The sequence below is a fragment of the Syzygium oleosum genome, unplaced genomic scaffold, assembly GCF_021117445.2.
Source record: "Syzygium oleosum isolate NSW1041296 unplaced genomic scaffold, Sole_v2.1 Sole_v2.19, whole genome shotgun sequence".
Taxonomy (NCBI): domain Eukaryota; kingdom Viridiplantae; phylum Streptophyta; class Magnoliopsida; order Myrtales; family Myrtaceae; genus Syzygium; species Syzygium oleosum.
Window position 1 is genome coordinate 4454078 of NW_026607503.1, and position 18677 is coordinate 4472754.

At 38.7% G+C, this 18677-nt stretch overlaps 2 protein-coding genes across 5 annotated transcripts; both read right to left on the reverse strand.

Annotated features, from left to right (window-relative positions):
• Positions 1 to 4580: 4580 nt before the first annotated feature.
• Positions 4581 to 10203, reverse strand: LOC115662908 (uncharacterized). 4 transcript variants are annotated; one of them, XR_008818445.1, is made up of 5 exons: positions 9513 to 10192; positions 9333 to 9430; positions 9106 to 9231; positions 6817 to 6921; positions 4581 to 5352 (listed from the first exon to the last, which is right to left on the reverse strand). XR_008818445.1 is itself a non-coding variant. In XM_056319861.1 (5 exons), exons 1-5 carry the CDS (start codon positions 9781 to 9783, stop codon positions 6865 to 6867), a joined length of 405 nt encoding a protein of 134 aa, XP_056175836.1. In that variant the 5' UTR covers positions 9784 to 10203; the 3' UTR covers positions 6683 to 6864. The 4 variants fall into 4 exon arrangements, 2 of the variants coding, with proteins under 2 accessions (XP_056175836.1, XP_056175837.1); XM_056319861.1 differs by lacking the exon at positions 4581 to 5352 and having other exon boundaries at positions 6683 to 6921; positions 9163 to 9231; positions 9315 to 9399; positions 9513 to 9607; positions 9685 to 10203; XM_056319862.1 differs by lacking the exon at positions 4581 to 5352 and having other exon boundaries at positions 6683 to 6921; positions 9163 to 9231; positions 9333 to 9399; positions 9513 to 9607; positions 9685 to 10202.
• A 4209-nt stretch (positions 10204 to 14412) lies between these two features.
• LOC115674078 (calcium-binding protein CML24-like) lies at positions 14413 to 15105 on the reverse strand. The gene has a single exon (XM_030596406.2). The coding sequence runs from the start codon at positions 15053 to 15055 to the stop codon at positions 14543 to 14545; it is 513 nt and encodes a 170-aa protein (XP_030452266.1). The 5' UTR covers positions 15056 to 15105; the 3' UTR covers positions 14413 to 14542.
• Positions 15106 to 18677: the final 3572 nt, after the last annotated feature.

Consider the following 18677-nt stretch of genomic DNA (forward strand, 5'->3'; position numbering starts at 1 on the left):
TGTAGAATTTTTTTTCCCTCCTGCCATTGAAGTGAATCTATGATCTTTCCCGCATAATATCGTTTCATCTTTTCATAATTTGGAACCACGTTGATTAGTTTCAAGAATCAATATTTTACTATACTGAATTGGGAAGCTGGTTGTGATCAATGCGCGTTTTTTATTCATTCAAGGACCAGGGACAACTGAAGTTTTTAGAAGGCAAAAATTGTTTTTACCAAATATATACATAGCTAATAAGTGCCGTAAACGTATTTAATGGAAGAAATTTTCAATCCGAAAGCGTTGGTTGTGAATATCACGATCACAGTCAGTATATAGTAACTTCGCTATATTTCTTTATTGAAATGCTTAACAAATCTCCATAGACCTAATCATTAACGTTCTTTATCGACAACCAATTTCGTATCTTCTCTAAGTAAACAAGCAAAAATGAAACTGTACTTTCCTGTGGCACGGCCTCTTTGGGAGATTTGCAAATTTGCTGGCTTATTCATCTAATAACTTAGATTTTTAAAATAATTGACAGTGATTCTACAAAATCTCACATAGTCTCAAAATAAGAGGTCTTGAATTTAAACCTTCCGAGCCAGAAAGTGGTCTAGACATGAAAATTATGGACTTAAGCCAACTTGGATGCATAGGTACACTTGTTGTCCGTACAATTCGAAAGGTCAGGACAGCATTTCGATTCTCATACTGCCTCAATTGGAAAGGATATTCACGGAATATACTCTTTTGCCACATAATAAACCTATTTGTAAACTTCTGGTGGTTGTGAGAATCCTTTAAGAAACCTCCACAATTGCTGGAGATGGTTACTCTAATTCTGAAGGTCTCTCTCTCTCTCTCTCAAGACTCCAAAGATGAAGAGAGTTGGCGCATCTCATCTCTCAACGCAAAGATCAATTTAGGAGGAATGAGTTTCTTCCTCCGATGGACAAACGTGTGGGGCTCAGCAACAAAGAGAAACGTGTTGCCTTAAGCACCCTACTTAGACGGAGCAAAGATGCACACTACAGCTTAGCGCATGTATATTGCTAGATCCGTCAAACGAGTGGGTCGAATCGAAAATAGTCTGATCCAAATTGATTCATTTAACCTGTATTTACCCAATTTCATGCAATTTAAATTTAATAACTCTTAGCTAATCGAACCCATACTCAACTCGATCTATATTGCTAAAACGCTTTCGTATTTAACATAATCTATAAAAACTCATACCCAAAATGAAGTGAGAGCATAGAGTGAGAGAGCGCAAGATCGAAAATGGTCCGACCCAAATTGACTCATTTAACGCGTTTTGACGCAATTACATATAATATAAATCTAGTGACTCGTACTTGACCCAACTCATATCCAACTCGATTTATATTGCCAAAACACTTTCGTATTAAACCAAATCTAGAAAACTTATGCCCAAAATGAGGTGAGAGCATCGAGCGAGCGAGCACAAAATCGAGTTAGGATGAGAAAGAGTGAAGAAAGAGTTATAGAGGTGGGTTGGGTCTATGAAAGTTGTTGACTCATTTAACACTCATACCCAACTCGACCCATATTGCTAAAACACTTTCGTATTTAACATAATCTATAAAAACTCATACCCAAAATGAAGTGAGAGCATAGAGTGAAAGAGCGCAAGATCGAAAATGATCTTACCCAAATTCACTCATTTAACCCGTTTTGACGTAATTACATGTAATATAAATCTACTGACTCATACTTGACCCAACCCATATCCAACCCGATCTATATTGCCAAAATACTTTCGTATTAAACCAAATCTAGAAAACTTATGCCCAAAATGAGGTGAGAGCATAGAGCGAGCGAACACAAAATCGAGTTAGGATGAGAGAGAGTGAAGAAAGAGTCATAGAGGTGGGTTGGGTCTATGAAAGTTGTTGACTCATTTAACACTCATATTATTTTGAGTTTTACCATTCTAAATCCATTTATGACAATTTACTAAATATAACTATCTTATATAACAACCCACCCCATCAAATACGGGTTAAGAATGGGTCTTTGCATTTTGCTATTTTTTTCTTACTTACCAAGGGATCCATTTGTTCGTGGAAAATAAATAATTTGGAAATTATTTTTCTAAAAATGATCGCTTGTATTTGCTTGAAATAATTAGTTAATGAAAAATATTTTTATTACTGAAAACAATTTATTTTTGAATATTTTCATGGATGATGAAAATACTTTTCATTAATTCATTTTTGCAAGTGATATAAGCGATCATTTTTTTTTAAAATGCTTTCGAAATCATTAATTTTTCGCGAAGCAAACGAAATCTAAGAAAAAAATTAAGCAAACCCAATAGCTGTTTTAATCTCAAACCTTTACCTAAAGATCCCATGACAAACCCATGCATACATTTAAGGGGTTAATACCACAAAAAACCCCAAACTGGTATACCTATAATAAATTTATCCAAAACTAAATTTTTTGACTACCAAAAATCCCAAACTGGCACATTTCATACAATTTTATCCTCTATTAATTTCTATTAAATTGGATTATTATTACGAAAAATTGCAAATGGGTACACTTGTGACAAACGGAAGGTAAAACCTTAAACTAATACACTTGTTAACTGTCACGTATCATCTAGTTCAGTAAATTGATAGTAAAAATTAACGAAAACTGCATATTTGTCACATGTTTACCAGTTTGGGGTTTTTTGTAGTCAAAAAATTAATTTTTGGTAAATTTGTCACATGTGTACCAATTTGGGGCTTTCTGTGATATTACACTACAAAAAAACATCTTTTTTCCAACGAAATTTCCAACGAAAAATTGGGAAAAATTCGTTGGAAAACGAATTTCCAACAAAAAAAAATTCGTCGGTAATTCTTCGTCGCAAATTTTTCCAACGAAAAATTTCAATTTTCGTTGGAAATTTGCGACGAAATTTTTTTCGTTGGAAAATTCGTGGCTAAATTCGTTGGAAACACTACAAAAAAACAACTTTTATCCAACGAAAAATTTGGAAATCCAACGAAATTTTTTTTTGGTCGAAAAATCGTGGCAAAATTAGTTTCGTCGTGACAAAAATCGTGCGGGCGAGGGCCAGCCTCGTCGCCGGCGAGCTCGAGGTCGCCCAGATCTGGGCGAGCTCGAGCTCGCCGAGATCTGGGCGAGTTCTGGGCGACCTCGGCCCTCGCCATGACCGGCGAGGGCCAGCCTCATCGCCGGTGAGCTCGAGGTCGCCCAGATCTGGGCGACCTCGAGCTTGCAGGCCATGGCGAGCGTTCTGGGCGACCTCGAGCTCGCCAGCCATGGCGAGCTCGGCCCTCGCCATGGCCGGCGAGGCCCAGCCTCGTTGCCGGCGAGCTCGAGGTCGCCCAGAACTCACCCAAATCTGGGCAAGCTCGCCCGCCATGGCGAGGGCCTGGCTCACGGCGGTCACGCTCGGCCTCGCCGCCGCGAACGCGACGGACACCGCCCCCTTCATCGGCCGGATGCTCGGCAGCGGCGGGGAGCTTGGGCCGGCGGTGGAGCAAAGTGCCTCGCCGAGTGCGCCGACCAAGACGTGCACGCGTGGAGCAGTGGAGGCGCGATCATGAGAGAGAGAGAGAGAGAGAGAGAGAGAGAGAGAGAGAGAGAGAGAGAGAGAGAGAGAGAGAGAGAGAGAGAGAGAGAGAGAGAGAGAGAGAGAGAGAGAGAGAGAGTGTGGAAATTGAGAATCGTTGCGGGAATAATGAGCGCGAAAATATTGAATAAGGAAGGAGTAGGGTTTTCGTTGCAAAATTCGTGGGAAATTTCCCACGAATTTTGCAACGAAAATTGTACACACTAAAATAATTGCCTGGAAAATTGAAATTCGTGGGAAAATTCGTTGGAAATTTCCAACGAATTTTCCCACGAATTTAAAAAATGCCGAACAATACCGGGTTTTTTTGAATTCATCGCAAAATTCGTTGGAAATTTCCAACAAAAAATTTTTCGTCGCTAATTTCCAACAAATTTTGCAACGAAAATTGTACACACTAAAATAATTGCCTGGAAAATTGAAATTCGTGGGGAAAATTCGTTGGAAACTTCCAACGAATTTTCCCACGAATTTAAAAAATTCCGAACAATACCGGGTTTTTTTGAATTCGTCGCAAAATTCGTTGGAAATTTCCAACGAAAAATTTTTCGTCGCTAATTTCCAATGAATTTTGCGACGAAAAATTTTTCGTTGGAAATTTCCAACGAATTTTGCGATGAAAAATTTTTCGTCATTAATTTCCGACGAATTTTACTTTTCGTTGGAAAATTTGTTACAAATTTGCGACGAAAATTTTTTCGTGGCAAAAATCCAGTTTTTTTGTAGTGTTAACCCTACAATTAAGTGCAGTATGAACACACATAGTCATGGATAGACAAGCTTGGGATTTACATTAATCAAGATGCTTGACAAATAATTGATGATCCTCTTCTCTTCTACATTTAAATTCAAAATGATTGTCAACTATTTCATAAACCACCCGTCTTATTTTTTACGACAATTTTAGATTATATCTAAAGATATGGATCAATATCTTTACACGGTATTTCTTATTTACCAATTTAGTTTTTCCTTATTTCCTTAAAGTGTCAGCTCTCCTCTACCGACTGTGTAGCTCTCCTCTACCGTCTGTGTAGCAATGGCTCCCTCAACTAACAAACCCTAACAAAATCCCCACTGGTTTGCTCAATCATCACCATGAATTCCCACGCAGCTTTTGGTGCTTCATTTCTTCTCTCCCCTTTTTTTTTTTCATTTAGGGTTTTGACTTCACTTCCCAAAAATCTCTAGCCGCTGCCCTCTTCCCCATTTCTATATTTGCCTTCAAATCGATTATCAAGGTACCAATCTTTCAGAAATGGAAGATGATGATGAGGCCTCAGCTCGATTGGCTCTTCTCTGCAGAAAACTAGATACGTTACTCTCAAATAAAGACATCTCAGGAATTGTATCAACTGAGAAAATAGAGGAATGCCAGACTATCTTAATGGGTCAGCCATACCAAAATCCTAGTATCAATTTCCAGGCCTTTCAAACGGCAATGAAACGAGCATGGAAAAATGAAAATGTGGAAATCACACCTCGGGGGCATAATATATTCAGTTTCACCTTCAGGAACGAATTGGAAAGATCTAGGGTGCTAGAGGGAGGCCCTTGGTCTTTTTCAAATCACTTACTACTACTTCATGATTGTGAACCAAATACTCCTCCCCACTGTTATAAGTTTGAGAAATGTGCCTTCTGGATTCGAATACTTGGTTTGCCAATCAGATGGTTTTCCTCGGAAGTAGTAGAATCTCTAGTTAGCTCAGCAGGCCAGGTGAAAGAGGTGAGAATAGATGCTCGTGGCCCTGCAGCTCAAAGAATAGCCAAGGTTAAAGTGGAGTTAGACTTACATCAAGCTCTAGCTGTAGGTACTATTGCTACCTTTGAGGGCAAGAAAATTTGGCTGGACTTTAAATATGAAAGGCTTCCCCACTTTTGCTATTCATGTGGGAAAATAGGTCATTATGCAAATTACTGCGAAGAAATCCCATATGAAGAAGACAGATTCACAACTGACCTGGGAAGTAGCTTTGGTAGCTGGCTGAGAGCTGAATCCCAGGAGAACAGTCCCTTTTGGAAAGTTTTCTATAGGAAGGAGACAATAGAATATCTTATTGAAGAAATAATTCCTGAAACCCTAGTGCATCAAGACCAAATTACTCCTCAGGAAATTGCTCAATCATCATGAATGGAAGCTGCTGAAGAGGAAGATAGACCTGAGAATATGCTATTTGAAGTAGACCAAGTACCTATTCAGGGGAAAAGGAAAAAAGAAACTAGAAAGGAGATTAAGATGATCACTGGCCCTACTCAAAAGCAGATTTCTCCCAAGGTAAAGCTGTCCCTTGGTCCTAATAGTAGTGGCATAAAGATTGGCTAGGGGCCAAAAACCCCCATAGCAAAAAGGCAGAGGAAATTCAGCTCTTTATTGTTGGATGAGTCCCAACTTCTAGACACTCCAATCCTTGCGACTGAGGAAGCAACAAAATGGGCTTTGGTGGCTAGCCTTAATAAGCCACCGGGTAACAAATGAAGATCCTAAGTTGGAACTATCAAGGTCTGGGCACTCCCTTGACAGTCCAAAATATTAGAGCCATGGTGGTTCAAGAGAAGCCCAACTTAGTTTTCCTAATGGAAACTAAGAATCAGGAAGCAGTAGTAAAACGAGTAAAGAAGCGTCTCAATTTCCAGAATCACTTTGTTGTTAATCCAGAAGGAATTGGAGGAGGGTTAGCTATTTTATGGGAAGATCAAGTAAAGGTTAATATAGGAATGGCTACAGCTGAGTTTCTGGACTTAATATGTGAATTTCAGGAAGACCAATAGCAGATGAGGGTTACACTAGTGCATGCCCCTACTGATTATCGAGAGAGGAACTTACTTTGGACCAAGCTTATCCAGATAAGCTCCCTTAATACCTTGCCTTGGCTCTGTATGGGAGATTTTAATGAAATTCTTAATCATTGGGAGAAGGAAGGGAAGAGAAAAGCTGAAAATTATCGTATGTTTGCTTTCAGAGAGTTTTTGAATTCATGTGCGTTAATGGACATTGAATGCAAGGGATGTGCTTTCACTTGATCCAAATAACAAGAAGGGGACAATTTTGTAAAGAAAAAGTTAGGGTTCTGAGTACTATAGAATGGAGAGTCCTTTATCCAGAGGCAGTAGCCTATGCTTTTCCAGCAATTGGTTCGGACCACAGCCCACTTCTATTAACCATAACAGCAGATTCAGTTAAAAAGAACAGAATATTCAGGGTAGAAGATTACTGGTTCAAAGCTGATGATTTTGTCCATGTAGTTAAAGAAGCCTGGTCCTCAATCCCTGAACAAGTAGCAGACTTTCCAAGAAAACTTCATGTAGTATCTGCTAAACTGAAAAGATGGAGCGGAAAAAGATTTGCGAATTGTTCTCGGAGAATTGATGCTTTAAAAAAGGAACTGACAGATATAACCAACTCTACTAGAACTCATTCAGATAGAAACAAAGAAGGTGCATTGAAACAGGAGATAGAATCTCTATGGAGGCAAGAGGAAATGTATTGGGGAATGCGCTCAAGAATCAAGTGGATGAAATGGGGAGACAAAAATACGAAATTCTTCCATGCAACCACTATACAGAGGAGACTACGGAATAGAATTTTTATGCTCAAAACAGAAGAGGGGTCTTGGATTCGCAATGAAAGGCTCTTACACCAACAAACGACAGATTATTTTAAAAGCCTATATCGTTCAGTGGGTAACAGAAATTTTGTTCCGGTTTTAGACGTCATTCCAACAATGGTACATGAAGATATGAATGCATCACTAACCGCTGAGGTCACTTTGGAAGAAGTCAAGCATGCAGTTTTCCAACTAAGTCCTCTAAGTGCCCCTGGACCAGATGGTTTTAATGGGAAATTTTTTCAGTTCCACTGGGAGTCTCTTCAGTTTGAAGTATTTGCAGCAGTTAAAATTTTTTTCATATCAGGAAAATTGAATCCTGATTTAAATAGAACCCACATTACACTAGTTCCAAAAGTTCCTAACCCCGAAACTCTTGATCAATTCCGTCCCATTAGTTTGTGCAATTTTGCCTACAAAATCATATCCAAGGTAATGGTGAATCGACTCAAACCTTGGTTATCGAATTTAATCGCTCAAGAGCAAAGTGCATTCGTAAGTGGGAGACTTATCCAGGACAATATCATGATAGTGCAGGAAGTGTTGCATCAACTAAGAGTCAAGAAGAGGAGGAAAAAATTTCAGGCGGTCTTGAAACTTGATATGAAAAAGGCATATGACAGAGTAGAATGGGATTTCTTGGAGGCATGCTTAAGAAAACTGGGCTTTGATGAAAAGTGGATTACATGGGTTATGCAATGTGTATCTTCAGTCTCATTCAGTGTTAAATTTAATGGGAATCCACTCCCTTACTTCCAGCCTTCCAGAGGACCTGCCTTCCAGAGGACCTAGGCAAGGTGATCCATTATCCCTTTATCTCTTTATATTGGTAGCAAATGTTTTATCTCTTATGATGAAGAAAGCAGTAAAGGATGGCAGTATAAAGGGTATTAAACTTAACTCCTATTGCCCTACCATATCACATCTTCTATTTGCGGATGACTCCATCTTCTTTTTGGATGGGAGAATTCAAGAATGCCAATCTGTATCAGATGTTCTGCATCAGTATTGTTTTGCTACTGGACAGGAGATAAACCTAAACAAATCAGGAATATTTTTTAGCTCAGGGTGCCCACAGACCTTAAGAGCAAATATGGCTTATGAACTGCGTGTCCCTAAACTGGATAAAACAGGAAAATACCTTGGAATTCCGTCGGATTGGGGAGAGTCTAAGAAGAATATGTTTGCCTGGATACTTGGCCGAGTTAACAAAAAACTGGAAGGTTAGAAGGAATCTTTAATTTCTAAAGCGGGGAAGGAGAATTTACTAAAAACGGTAGTGCAGGCTCTTCCTCAATATGCAATGTCAATTTTCAAGATTCCTGTTTCCATATGTAAAGTGATTGAAAAGAGAATGGCAGCATTTTGGTGGAAAAACAGAGAATCTCACTCTGGAATTCATTGGAAGAGTTGGGAATTCTTGAAACAAAGGAAAGACAATGGAGGCATGGGATTCAAAGATTTACTTTCTGTTAACAAGGCTTTCTTAGGAAAGCAAGCATGGAGATTAATGCATCAATCGTCCTCTTTATGGGGTCAAATTTTTAAAGGGATTTACTTCCCAAACAAGAGTTTCTAGCATGCTGGGAAAGGGCATAGACCCTCTTAGGGCTGGCGAAGCTTACTATTGGGAAGAGACTCAATCTCAGAATCTTCAATGTGGACAGTGGGAACAGGAGAAGCAATCAGTATCAGAGAGGACAGATGGTTGAAAAGAGGAGTAATTGGAGGGCCATCGAATGAAAATGACCCACAAAAGGTAGTAGAGCTTATAAACAACGAAGAAAATTCCTGGAATGAACCTCTTCTTCGAAATATGTTCGAAGAGGAAACAGTGAAAGAAATTCTCGCTATTCCTCTAAGCACTCACTCCATTCAAGACAAACTGGTGTGGACATATTCATCAACAGGAAATTACTCAGTAAAGAGTGGCTACAACAACATAAGACTTACTGAGAATATCCGAAAAGCTCCAAAGGCCTCCTCATCTTTCTCGGCTCCTCGAGCTTTGTGGAATAAGATCTGGAAAATGGAAACCATCCCTAAAATTAAGTTCTTTCTATGGAATGCATGTCAGAATAGTCTACCCACAATGGAGAACTTACACAAGCGAAAAATAGTACCAGATCCATTATGCTCACTGTGTAAAGACCAGGTGGAATCCACAGAGCATCTCCTTCTTCTTTGTCCCTGGACAAGAGAAATATGGGCTCAACCATCCCTAAACATTCAGGTATCTTCCCAAGGGTTAAGCAGAATAGAGACATGGCTAACGCAATTTCTTAAAAGTACAGGAAACCTACCTTCTTTGGAACTTGTCGCAACCATCTTCTGGTTTATTTGGACTTCCCGCAACACCTTTATCGTTTGAAAGAAACTCCCAGACCCAGTTCAAGCACTACAAGGAGCTCTAACTTCTCTCGGCAATTACAGGAGATGGAATTCAAAGCAAAAATCGGACCTTGACGCACCCACCTCTTCTGAGATCTGGAAACCCCCAAAGGGCGGATCTTTAAAGGTCAATATTGATGGATCCTTCGTCGAAAGCTCCATGGAAGGCGCAATCGCTTGCATCGTTCGAAACTCAGAGGGGACACTTGTGGATGGCTTTGCAAAACAAATCCATGTCTCCTCAGCCTCTCAAGCGGAATTTGTGGCTCTCTTGGAAACCCTAAAGTTCTTAGTCCCTCGAAGACACTATTCCCTTGAGTTAGAGTCAGACAATCTGACTTTGGTTAAAGCTATGGAAAACTCAGACCTTATTCCATGGGATGCACGTGCAATTATCTCCCAATGCCTTGATCTGTCCTCTAGCTTCTCACAGTTGCGTATCACCCATTACCATCGTGAAGCCAACTCCATAGCGGACTGGGCCGCAAAAGCTCAGCGCCATAAAACTCTGCCGAGGGACTGGATTTCTTCCCCTCCCCAAATCTTGTTGGATTTACTTTGTAAGGAAGCCTAGTTTATGGGCTCTACGTTTTCAAATTAAATAAAAGTTAATCAGTTTACGACCAAAAAAATATATAAATAAATAAATTAGGGTTAATACCACGAAAAATCCTAAACTGGTACACTTGTGACACATTTACCCCAAACTATTTTTTTGACCATAAAAAACCTCAACCTGCATACCTTGCTGTGATAATTTTACTCGAACTATTTTTTTGACCACCAAAAACCCCAAGCTAAGTACACTGTGACAATTTTACCTGAACTTACCACAAAAAACCCCAAACTGGTACATATGTGACAATTTTACCCTGAATTAAAATTTTAATATTATTTTTTATTTTTTTCGAATTTTTATTTATTTTTTATTCTTTTCTTTTCTTTTTTTTTTTCATCTTCAAACCCTGGCTGGTTGCCGGTCCGGCGACCGGCAAGAGGCGGAAGCCGGCGAGGGCCGCCCTCGCCGGCCGGGCGAGGGCCGTCCTCGCCGCCTGAGGCAAGGGCGACCTCGCCGACGCAGCGAGGGGCCGCCTCGCCGACGCAGCGAGGTCGGCCCCGCCCGATGTGAAGCGAGGGCCGCCCTCGCCAGACGGCGAGGGCCGCCCTCGCCCGATCCGGCTGTGGCGGCCCTCGCCCGATGCCCTCGCCTGAGCCTAGGCAGGGCCGCCCTCGCCCGACGCACGCAAGGGTCGCTCGCTAACGTCGGCGAGGGCGGCCCTCGCGGCTTCCGCCGTCGGCCGGACGGCGACCGGCCGTAGGTTGAAGGTGAAGGAAAAAAAGAAAAGAAAAGAAAAGAAAAAAGAAAAAATTCAAAAAAATAAAAAAAATAATATTAAAAATTAGTTCGGGGTAAAATTGTCACATGTGTACCGGTTTAGGGTTTTTTGTGGTATGTTTGGGGTAAAATTATCACAGGTGTACCAGTTTAGGGTTTTTGGTGGTCAAAAAAATAGTTCAGGGTAAAATTGTCACAGGTATACCAGTTTGGGGTTTTTGGTGGTCAAAAAAATAGTTTAGGGTAAAATTGTCACAGGTGTACAAGTTTGGGGTTTTTTATGGTCAAAAAAATAGTTTGGGGTAAATGTGTCACAAGTGTACCAGTTTAAGATTTTTCGTGGTATTAACCCAATAAATTAAAGCGTGATTTGATTTATTCTGAAAAAAGTTTTGTGGGATCACATTACAGTTTGTATATGTTGACCTTCCTAAATGATTGTTTGGTCTATTATATAATAATATCGCATTACCATCTATATTTATATGAATTTATTATTAAAAAAATCTTAATATTGCCTCTAAGTGTGCCCGGATTTTATATTGCTAGTGTTAGAGTAATTAAATATTAAATTACGCCTTCATCTAACAGCTTAAGGTTTTGGGTAGGCTTTCTAACAACTAGAATTAGACTCTCTTCATCCCAAGAAAAGATTTTGGTGCGTTTTGCATTTACCCACCATTATTTTTCTCTCTCTTCATTATTTTGCTATTTAATTCTAACTCAATTGTATATAACAAATAATTTTTTTAGCATAATAACATAAGATCAAGTTTTTTTCATATCAGTTGCTAGACAAAAGTTTCTATTGTACATATGCATTTCAAAGATAGTCCAACTACAAACCGTTTTATATTATGTTTGTGAATTTGTTTTTTCATGCTTATTAGTTGCTTTGTACTTTGATAATGTAGTTTTATGTGAACCTTTCACAGCTATAATAGGTTAAAATGATGTTGTCTTTACGCTAAAATGTTTCATGCTCCATTTTGATTATATTTTCATAAGCCAATCCGTGCGATGCGCTGGCATGGATTTTATTGAAATAAAGGTTGAACGATCTTTTGGGGTTGGCATAAAATATGGAGAGATTAGACGCACTATACAAATTTATTTCAACAAGCATCCTCCGTTTATCCAAAAAGTAATTTCCATTTATCCCAATTTTAGTACAAAAGAAACAGAGCCTTGCTGTAAACCATTAAATTCTAGAGAGATTTGATCGCTAGAAATTGGTGTGGAAACCCTAAATCCCAAAACTGAAGCCTATTATAATTAACCTGGACAATTATGTTGTTCCGTTGATAAAAAAAAAATGGATCTTTTTCCCTGTTGGTAGATTTCTAGCATAGTTGGTAAGTGTAAAAAATTGTTGGTGGAAAAATAAAAATTAGCGATAATATGATTTCTCAGTTAGTTGTTGATATCTTATTGAAACTTTGACGAAATTACCAACTCTTTTTTCGGAGGATGCAAATTACCAAATTTTCTCATATTTGAAATACTACAAAAAAAAAAACACCTTAAGACGAAAAATATTAACTTTCATCGTCTTAAGTTACCCATAGGCGATAAAACACAATTTTTGTCGTCTTAGGTTCAACTAACTAGAAGCAATAAATTGTTTAGTTTGTCACCTCTGCATCGACCCAAGGCCACAAATTCTTAAGTTTGTCGTCTTAAATCATACCCTAAAACGACAAAATCAGAGTTGTTGTCCCCTTGAGTTAAACTTAGACGACAAAATTCGTGCTTTGCCACCGTTGTTTCAATCAAAAGTGGGACAATTTTGAACTTTCGACGTCAAACATGAAATTTCGTCATCTCGTCACCAACCCATCACGTCTATTTCTGGAATTGGTCATTATGTGTGTGTATCGTGCTTAAGCCCAACCAAGATCACGAGCTTGAGGTCTCTATGTCACGCTTGATCACTAACTCACCGTGAGGACACGGCTCGCTGTCAATGGAGGCCGAGCTTGACCGAACTGTCAAGCAACTGTTTCGATCAAAGCTGAAGAGTACACAGAGAGAGAGAGAGAGAGAGAGAGAGAGAGAGAGAGAGAGAGAGAGAGAGAGAGAGAGAGAGAGAGAGAGAGACTGCTGCATCTTCGGGCCAAGGACATTGGTGACTGGCAAGCAACGAGATCGACAGCAACTTTGGGCGAGGTCACCAGTGACAACCACCGCTGTGGCCGACGTTGCCAAAGGTTCGAAGTTGCACCCTCCAATGACGATTCGTCTTCTGCTTCATCTCGCTCTGCTGATGCTCTTCTCCTCCTCAGCCCCCACCAGCGCAAACTCAGAAGGGAGAACTTCGCACATAACTACTAGAAGAAGAGGAGGGCCGTGAAGGACCTGGATGGTGTTCGTGGGAGTGGGTTGAGGTTCTTTTCAGACCCACAACATCAATACCGGGTTTTCCTTTGTTAGACCCGTTCCGAATTATATTTTATTATTTCAAACAATACGTATACTACCGAATCCATCAAGTATGACTTAAAATATGGGTCAATGACCTATTTTGCCCCTCTTCCTGTCATTGAGGAACACCAACAAACGAAAGGCTAAAGGGGAACGAGGCGTAATAAATTAAATAGACTTCTTGGTTAACATGTCTCACAAGAAACAAGTACACGCGAATTGGATAAATGCTTACTTGAACAGAAAGTAAACATTGAGAACTGGTATCCATATCCATCTCCATTGTTTTTTTTTATGATTTTTAATGCTGAACATAAATTTCAGTGATAACTTGGACCATGTGCAGATCTATTCGAATTTGAGAGTGTAAAACTTTTCTCCACATTATCTCTTATCATTAATTCTCTTCGAAAAGCGAAATAAAAGTTCGAATATGACAAGATACTTGATATCTTCTATTTTCTTGATCATCATACCTATACGAAAAGCGAAATAAGAGTTTAAATATGGAGATATTAGAAATCTTCTAAGATCTCTTGCCTAAATCATGCCCGTGTAATTATTCTTTTATATCGCCAATGTACATAATAAGGGATAAGTACATTAAAAGTCCTAAAAGTTGTCATGAAAATACAATTTAATCCTAAAACTTCCAAAAAGTATAATTAAATTCTAAAACTTATTGCGAAAACGCAATCGAGTAGTAAAACTTTCAATTTCAGGACTCGATTGCACTTTCGTTTCAAATTTTAGGACTTAATTGCATTTTTGAAAATTTTAGGACGTAATTGCACTTTCGTGACAAGTTTTAAGACTTTTAATGCGTTTATTCATACAAAACAAAAAGTCTAATATTCACACTACACTACGAACGATGAGACAAATTTTTGTACCCCCGCAACCAGAATCCCTAATCAAGGTCAAAAACCAATCTAACACTGTTCATACCAAAGCCTACTTATCAACCACCTCTCTACTTGGATTTGCTGCTCGTCCCAATCCCATTCCCATAAGGCAAACAGCAAAAACGACAGAGAGAACAAATCAGCACCTAAACCCAAATCAATCACGAGGAGATTTGCGAATATTCTCTCCCACAGAATAGCTAATGACTAAAAAATAAGACTGAAGAAGAAATAGGACAGAAAGGGTTTGCTCCATGTCCATGCATTCGAGTTACGATCACTTGTTAGAATCAGAAAGGCTTGACCTTGTCATCATGGCCTTGAACTCGTTGAAATTGACCTCGCCGTCTCCGTCCCTGTCGACGGAGCTGATCATCCTCCGGCAATCGCTCAGCGAGCACTTCTCCCCGAGCTTCTTCATCACCGCGTGCAGCTCCTTCGCTGAGATCCGCCCGCTCTTGTCGAGGTCGTATATGTCGAACGCCTCCTTGAGCTCCTGCTGCTCCTCGTCGCTGCCGCCGCCGCCCGGCCCCCGCGTGAAGAACTCGGCGAACTCATTGAGGTCGATGAAGCCGTCCCCGTCCCTGTCGATCTCCGACAGCATGCGCCTAGCCTCCTCAGGGGTGGCTGCCGTCGGGCCGAGCGTGCACAGGGTTTGCCTCAGCTCGTCGCAGGAGATTTTGCCGTCGCCATTCACGTCATACTTGTTAAAGATCAGCCTCACCTCATCCATGGTGCCCAGAGAACACCTCGGCTTCGGAATTGAACTTGAGCTGCCACTTTCGGCCATTGTTGAGAATAGGGAGTGTTGCTTTCTTTTTGCAATTTTTTTTGTTTCCTGTGTGCCGCGTTTTATATGTAGGAGGAAGATTTCTTTTTGGGTGGAGGAGACTTTTAAACCTACTAAAAGTCGTATTCTCTTCGATCTAATTTTGATCACAACAACAAAGAGCGATGGGATAAATATATTTTGAAATCTTCGACAAGTCGTATTATCCCGATCTAAGTTGATCATATCAATAAATGGCGATAAATTTTAAAGAAACTTCTGTTTTCGTCACTTTACTTTCAAGCATTTTTTTCAAGTCTCTGTACTTTTGTTGATCTACTTTCACCTTTTTAATCAAATATTTGCACTTTCAATTTATCTAATCAAATCTTTCTACTTTGACAAATTTTCTAATGAAGTCCATCTGATACCAAATCCAGCCAAATTCAACCGGAAGGGCCTTCAAAGACTTCGCAGGCGTGGACACAAAATTTTCTAGCGTGAACGACACATTGATTAAATTTTATTCATATCATATTCCGTTGTTGCCTACATTTACTAAATTATTTCACATACATCAGCACAGGCATCTGCATATTTTATCCATGTCATATTTGAACGTCGCCCGACGTCCGTTAAACTTGGTAGGATTTGTTGTCGAAGGGACTTGATTAGAAAATTAATAAATGTAGAAAAACTTGATTAGACAAATTAACTGTATAAGGACTTGATTAGAGAAAAAAAAACGTGAAAGGGCAAAAGAAAGAATGGCTTTTTTTTCCTTGATCCATATGGTCAATGCTAAAATTATCGAGACTTTCTAGTGTGTTTTTTTAACAAATATAGAATGGAGACCAAGATGTCACATCCATTTATCGTGATCCAGGGGAGATTTGGATTTTTTTTATTTTATTTATACCACTGGCTTTTGAACGGTACTTGTGATTGGATGATGTCCTCTAAGTTTTTGTTCTGCAATTGATTTTTTTATTTATTTATTAATGTTGGAGGTTGGAAACGCACGAAGAATTCCAACATGAGACTCCTGATAGCGGCGATCATTCATTGGTCTACGCAAAGATTAAAACGCGTAAACCCTAAAGCCGAGCAACCGTGTCGAAAACGACACGGCCGTATTTGTCTTACCAGTCCTTTCTGTTCCTGTTCTCACTTGCTCTTGATTTCGATACTTGTATTGTTTGCGACTTGGCACGGTAGGGACGCAATCCGCATTCGTTGGAGAGAAACTTCTGCCTTTGGCAGCAGCCAATGGCGATCGACAACTTCAGTTCCCCACGACGAGGGCAATTTGAAAAATATACGTATCTAGTGCCTACCTTGAAATTTGGATAGCAAGAAAGCGAAATAGTCATTGTCCTCTGTGTTTTGAATTGCGATTAACTGTTATGAAATCGAACGCTCGAATGAGGATCGCGTGCAGTAGACTGGTTTGCCGCACGAAAAATTCCTATCTAGGATCAGGAAGATGAAGGTAGATAGTTCCTATATGAACGTGAGGTTGGATAGTTGTTATTAATTTGTTGACATAATGAAAGAAAATTACGAGTCGTGATGACTGATAAAGTGGATGAGTGTTGCTAGGTGTAGTAAGGCTAGTGTACTAAGTTCGTATATAAACAGCCTGGTTGTTGCAAGGATGGAATAAGACTGTAATATGCTATTAATTTATGGTGTAATAAAGCTGTAATAACTATTATGCTATTTAGTTCAAGTAAGACGGTATGTATTTCACTGTTTGGTTTCTTGAATAGCATATGTAATAAGGGAGGATTAGCATATGAATCCCTAAACTCAGATAAAAAAAATATCATAATAATCACTTTAATAGTCAATCATGAATTTAATACCCCATAAACATTATCACATAATGTAATTTGTTACATCAAATATTTATTCACTTTTTATGTTTAAAATAATAATTAAATTAAGCACATAACATGTGATTATCTTAAAATAAATATTAGTAATTGAGATAATTATTTTATTAAGTATAATATAATAGTCAATTACAAATATGTCGATTACTATACCTGATAATTAGCAACTAATCTTATGCTAACATCATATACGAATTTTTTTCAATAAAATAGTTAGTTATTATTAAGATAGCATAATTTGTGAAATGGGGCCAACCTAACTCACCGAGTGCTCTCCTACGATTATGACCAACTATATTATTAATCATGTAATATGTGATCGAGTCAAAATAATTATAAATGCTGTCATTTTTATATAATAACATAATAAATTTAGTTATAATTAATATAGATTTCAACATAGCCTAAGCTTGGTAGAGTGAGTTGGGAAAACAGGCGGCGATCTTTTAGGCTGGAATAGCTGTTGCAAAGGGGTGATTTAATAAATATTCCAGTTGTGCATAGAGCAAGCATACATTATAACGGGCAATACAGAAAACGTGTAATGCAATAGTCATTATTGGAACCAAACATACTATAAGTAGTGGGAAAAGGTACAGATAGGTCTTTAAACAAATGGATTACATTCGACATCCAATAAAAATAAATTTCATCTCTAATCTTGTTTAAGGTGTCATTAAATTGCCAAATCGGTCTAGAAGTCGAGGTCCCACAAGTTACTAGGCATACCCTAATGCGTAGTAATAACAAAAAACGAGTAAGTCCCGCATAGATTAGCTCTTCTAGGTCAAGTCAATCATATTTCAAGAATCCGTGAAATCTATACTGGGCTCCACTAAAAAAACACAAATTCTCTTAAACGAGTCATTGATTACATCCTCTTCATCACCAATAGACAGCCTATACGAAACTTTTACAGGAAAATTAGAGTGAATAATGATTTAAGGAGGAGGCTTATAATGAATGGATAAAAGAAGAGACTGCAAAAGCCCGCACTGCTTAGCGTGCGTCTCCAGGGTCATAGCCTGAAAATGAATCTCGATCCTGATGCATTTATCTTCTTTTTCAAAAAAATTTCCTTTTTGCTGTAAGGCATTTAACCAAATAGATCAGGTTTGATTTTCAAATATATTGCGATATGAATTCCGTGGTTTTTGTTATATCATAGAGAATTTAGTATTTAATGCCCATTTGATTGTATAATTCCAATTTCGTGCTCATGCTATCCTCGACTTAATAAGACTACTTTCTGCTGATTTGGTGTTCTTTACTTCCCTTCATTATTATTTGATATATATAGGCAAATTAGCCCAAACAGACGCACAAAAAGCTTGATCTCAATCGCTATCTACATAAAAATAAACGGAAACCTTGCGAGGTCATACAGCACAGAAATAGGCGATCACCTGACGTGATAATGGACACAAATCTTAATTTTAAGAGCCCTTGTGTGAAAAAAAGATTACACTGTCGCTATTTTCTTATGTAAATCCAAAAATAATAATATAATAAGGGTCCGTTTATTTTGCGAAAAATAAAGTATAAATATGAGTTGTTGTCGATAATGAAAATGTTTTTTGTTGGCTACTTATTACAAGCAATAAAACCAATCATTTTCAACAATATGTTTTTTAAATTTTTTATTTTCCGCAAAACAAACTGATCCCAAGTGATAACACAGATAAAAACCACAAGCAGACTTTTTGTTCTATCAATGATTTGTTTTGTTAGATTACCCAAAAACT

Bases quoted from the DNA above. Each gene is read 5' to 3' on its own strand.
- LOC115662908 (XM_056319861.1), bottom strand. From the start codon at position 9,783: ATGCAAGCGATTGCGCCTTCCATGGAGCTTTCGACGAAGGATCCATCA. The intron at 9,608-9,684 runs GTGGGTGCGTCA...AGCTCCTTGTAG, and splicing joins GTTTCCAGATCTCAGAAGAG to TGCTTGAACTGGGTCTGGGA. The intron at 6,922-9,162 runs GTAAGTCTTATG...CCATCTTTTCAG, and splicing joins GAGCTTTTCGGATATTCTCA to TTTAGCAGATACTACATGAA.
- LOC115674078 (XM_030596406.2), bottom strand. From the start codon at position 15,055: ATGGCCGAAAGTGGCAGCTCAAGTTCAATTCCGAAGCCGAGGTGTTCT.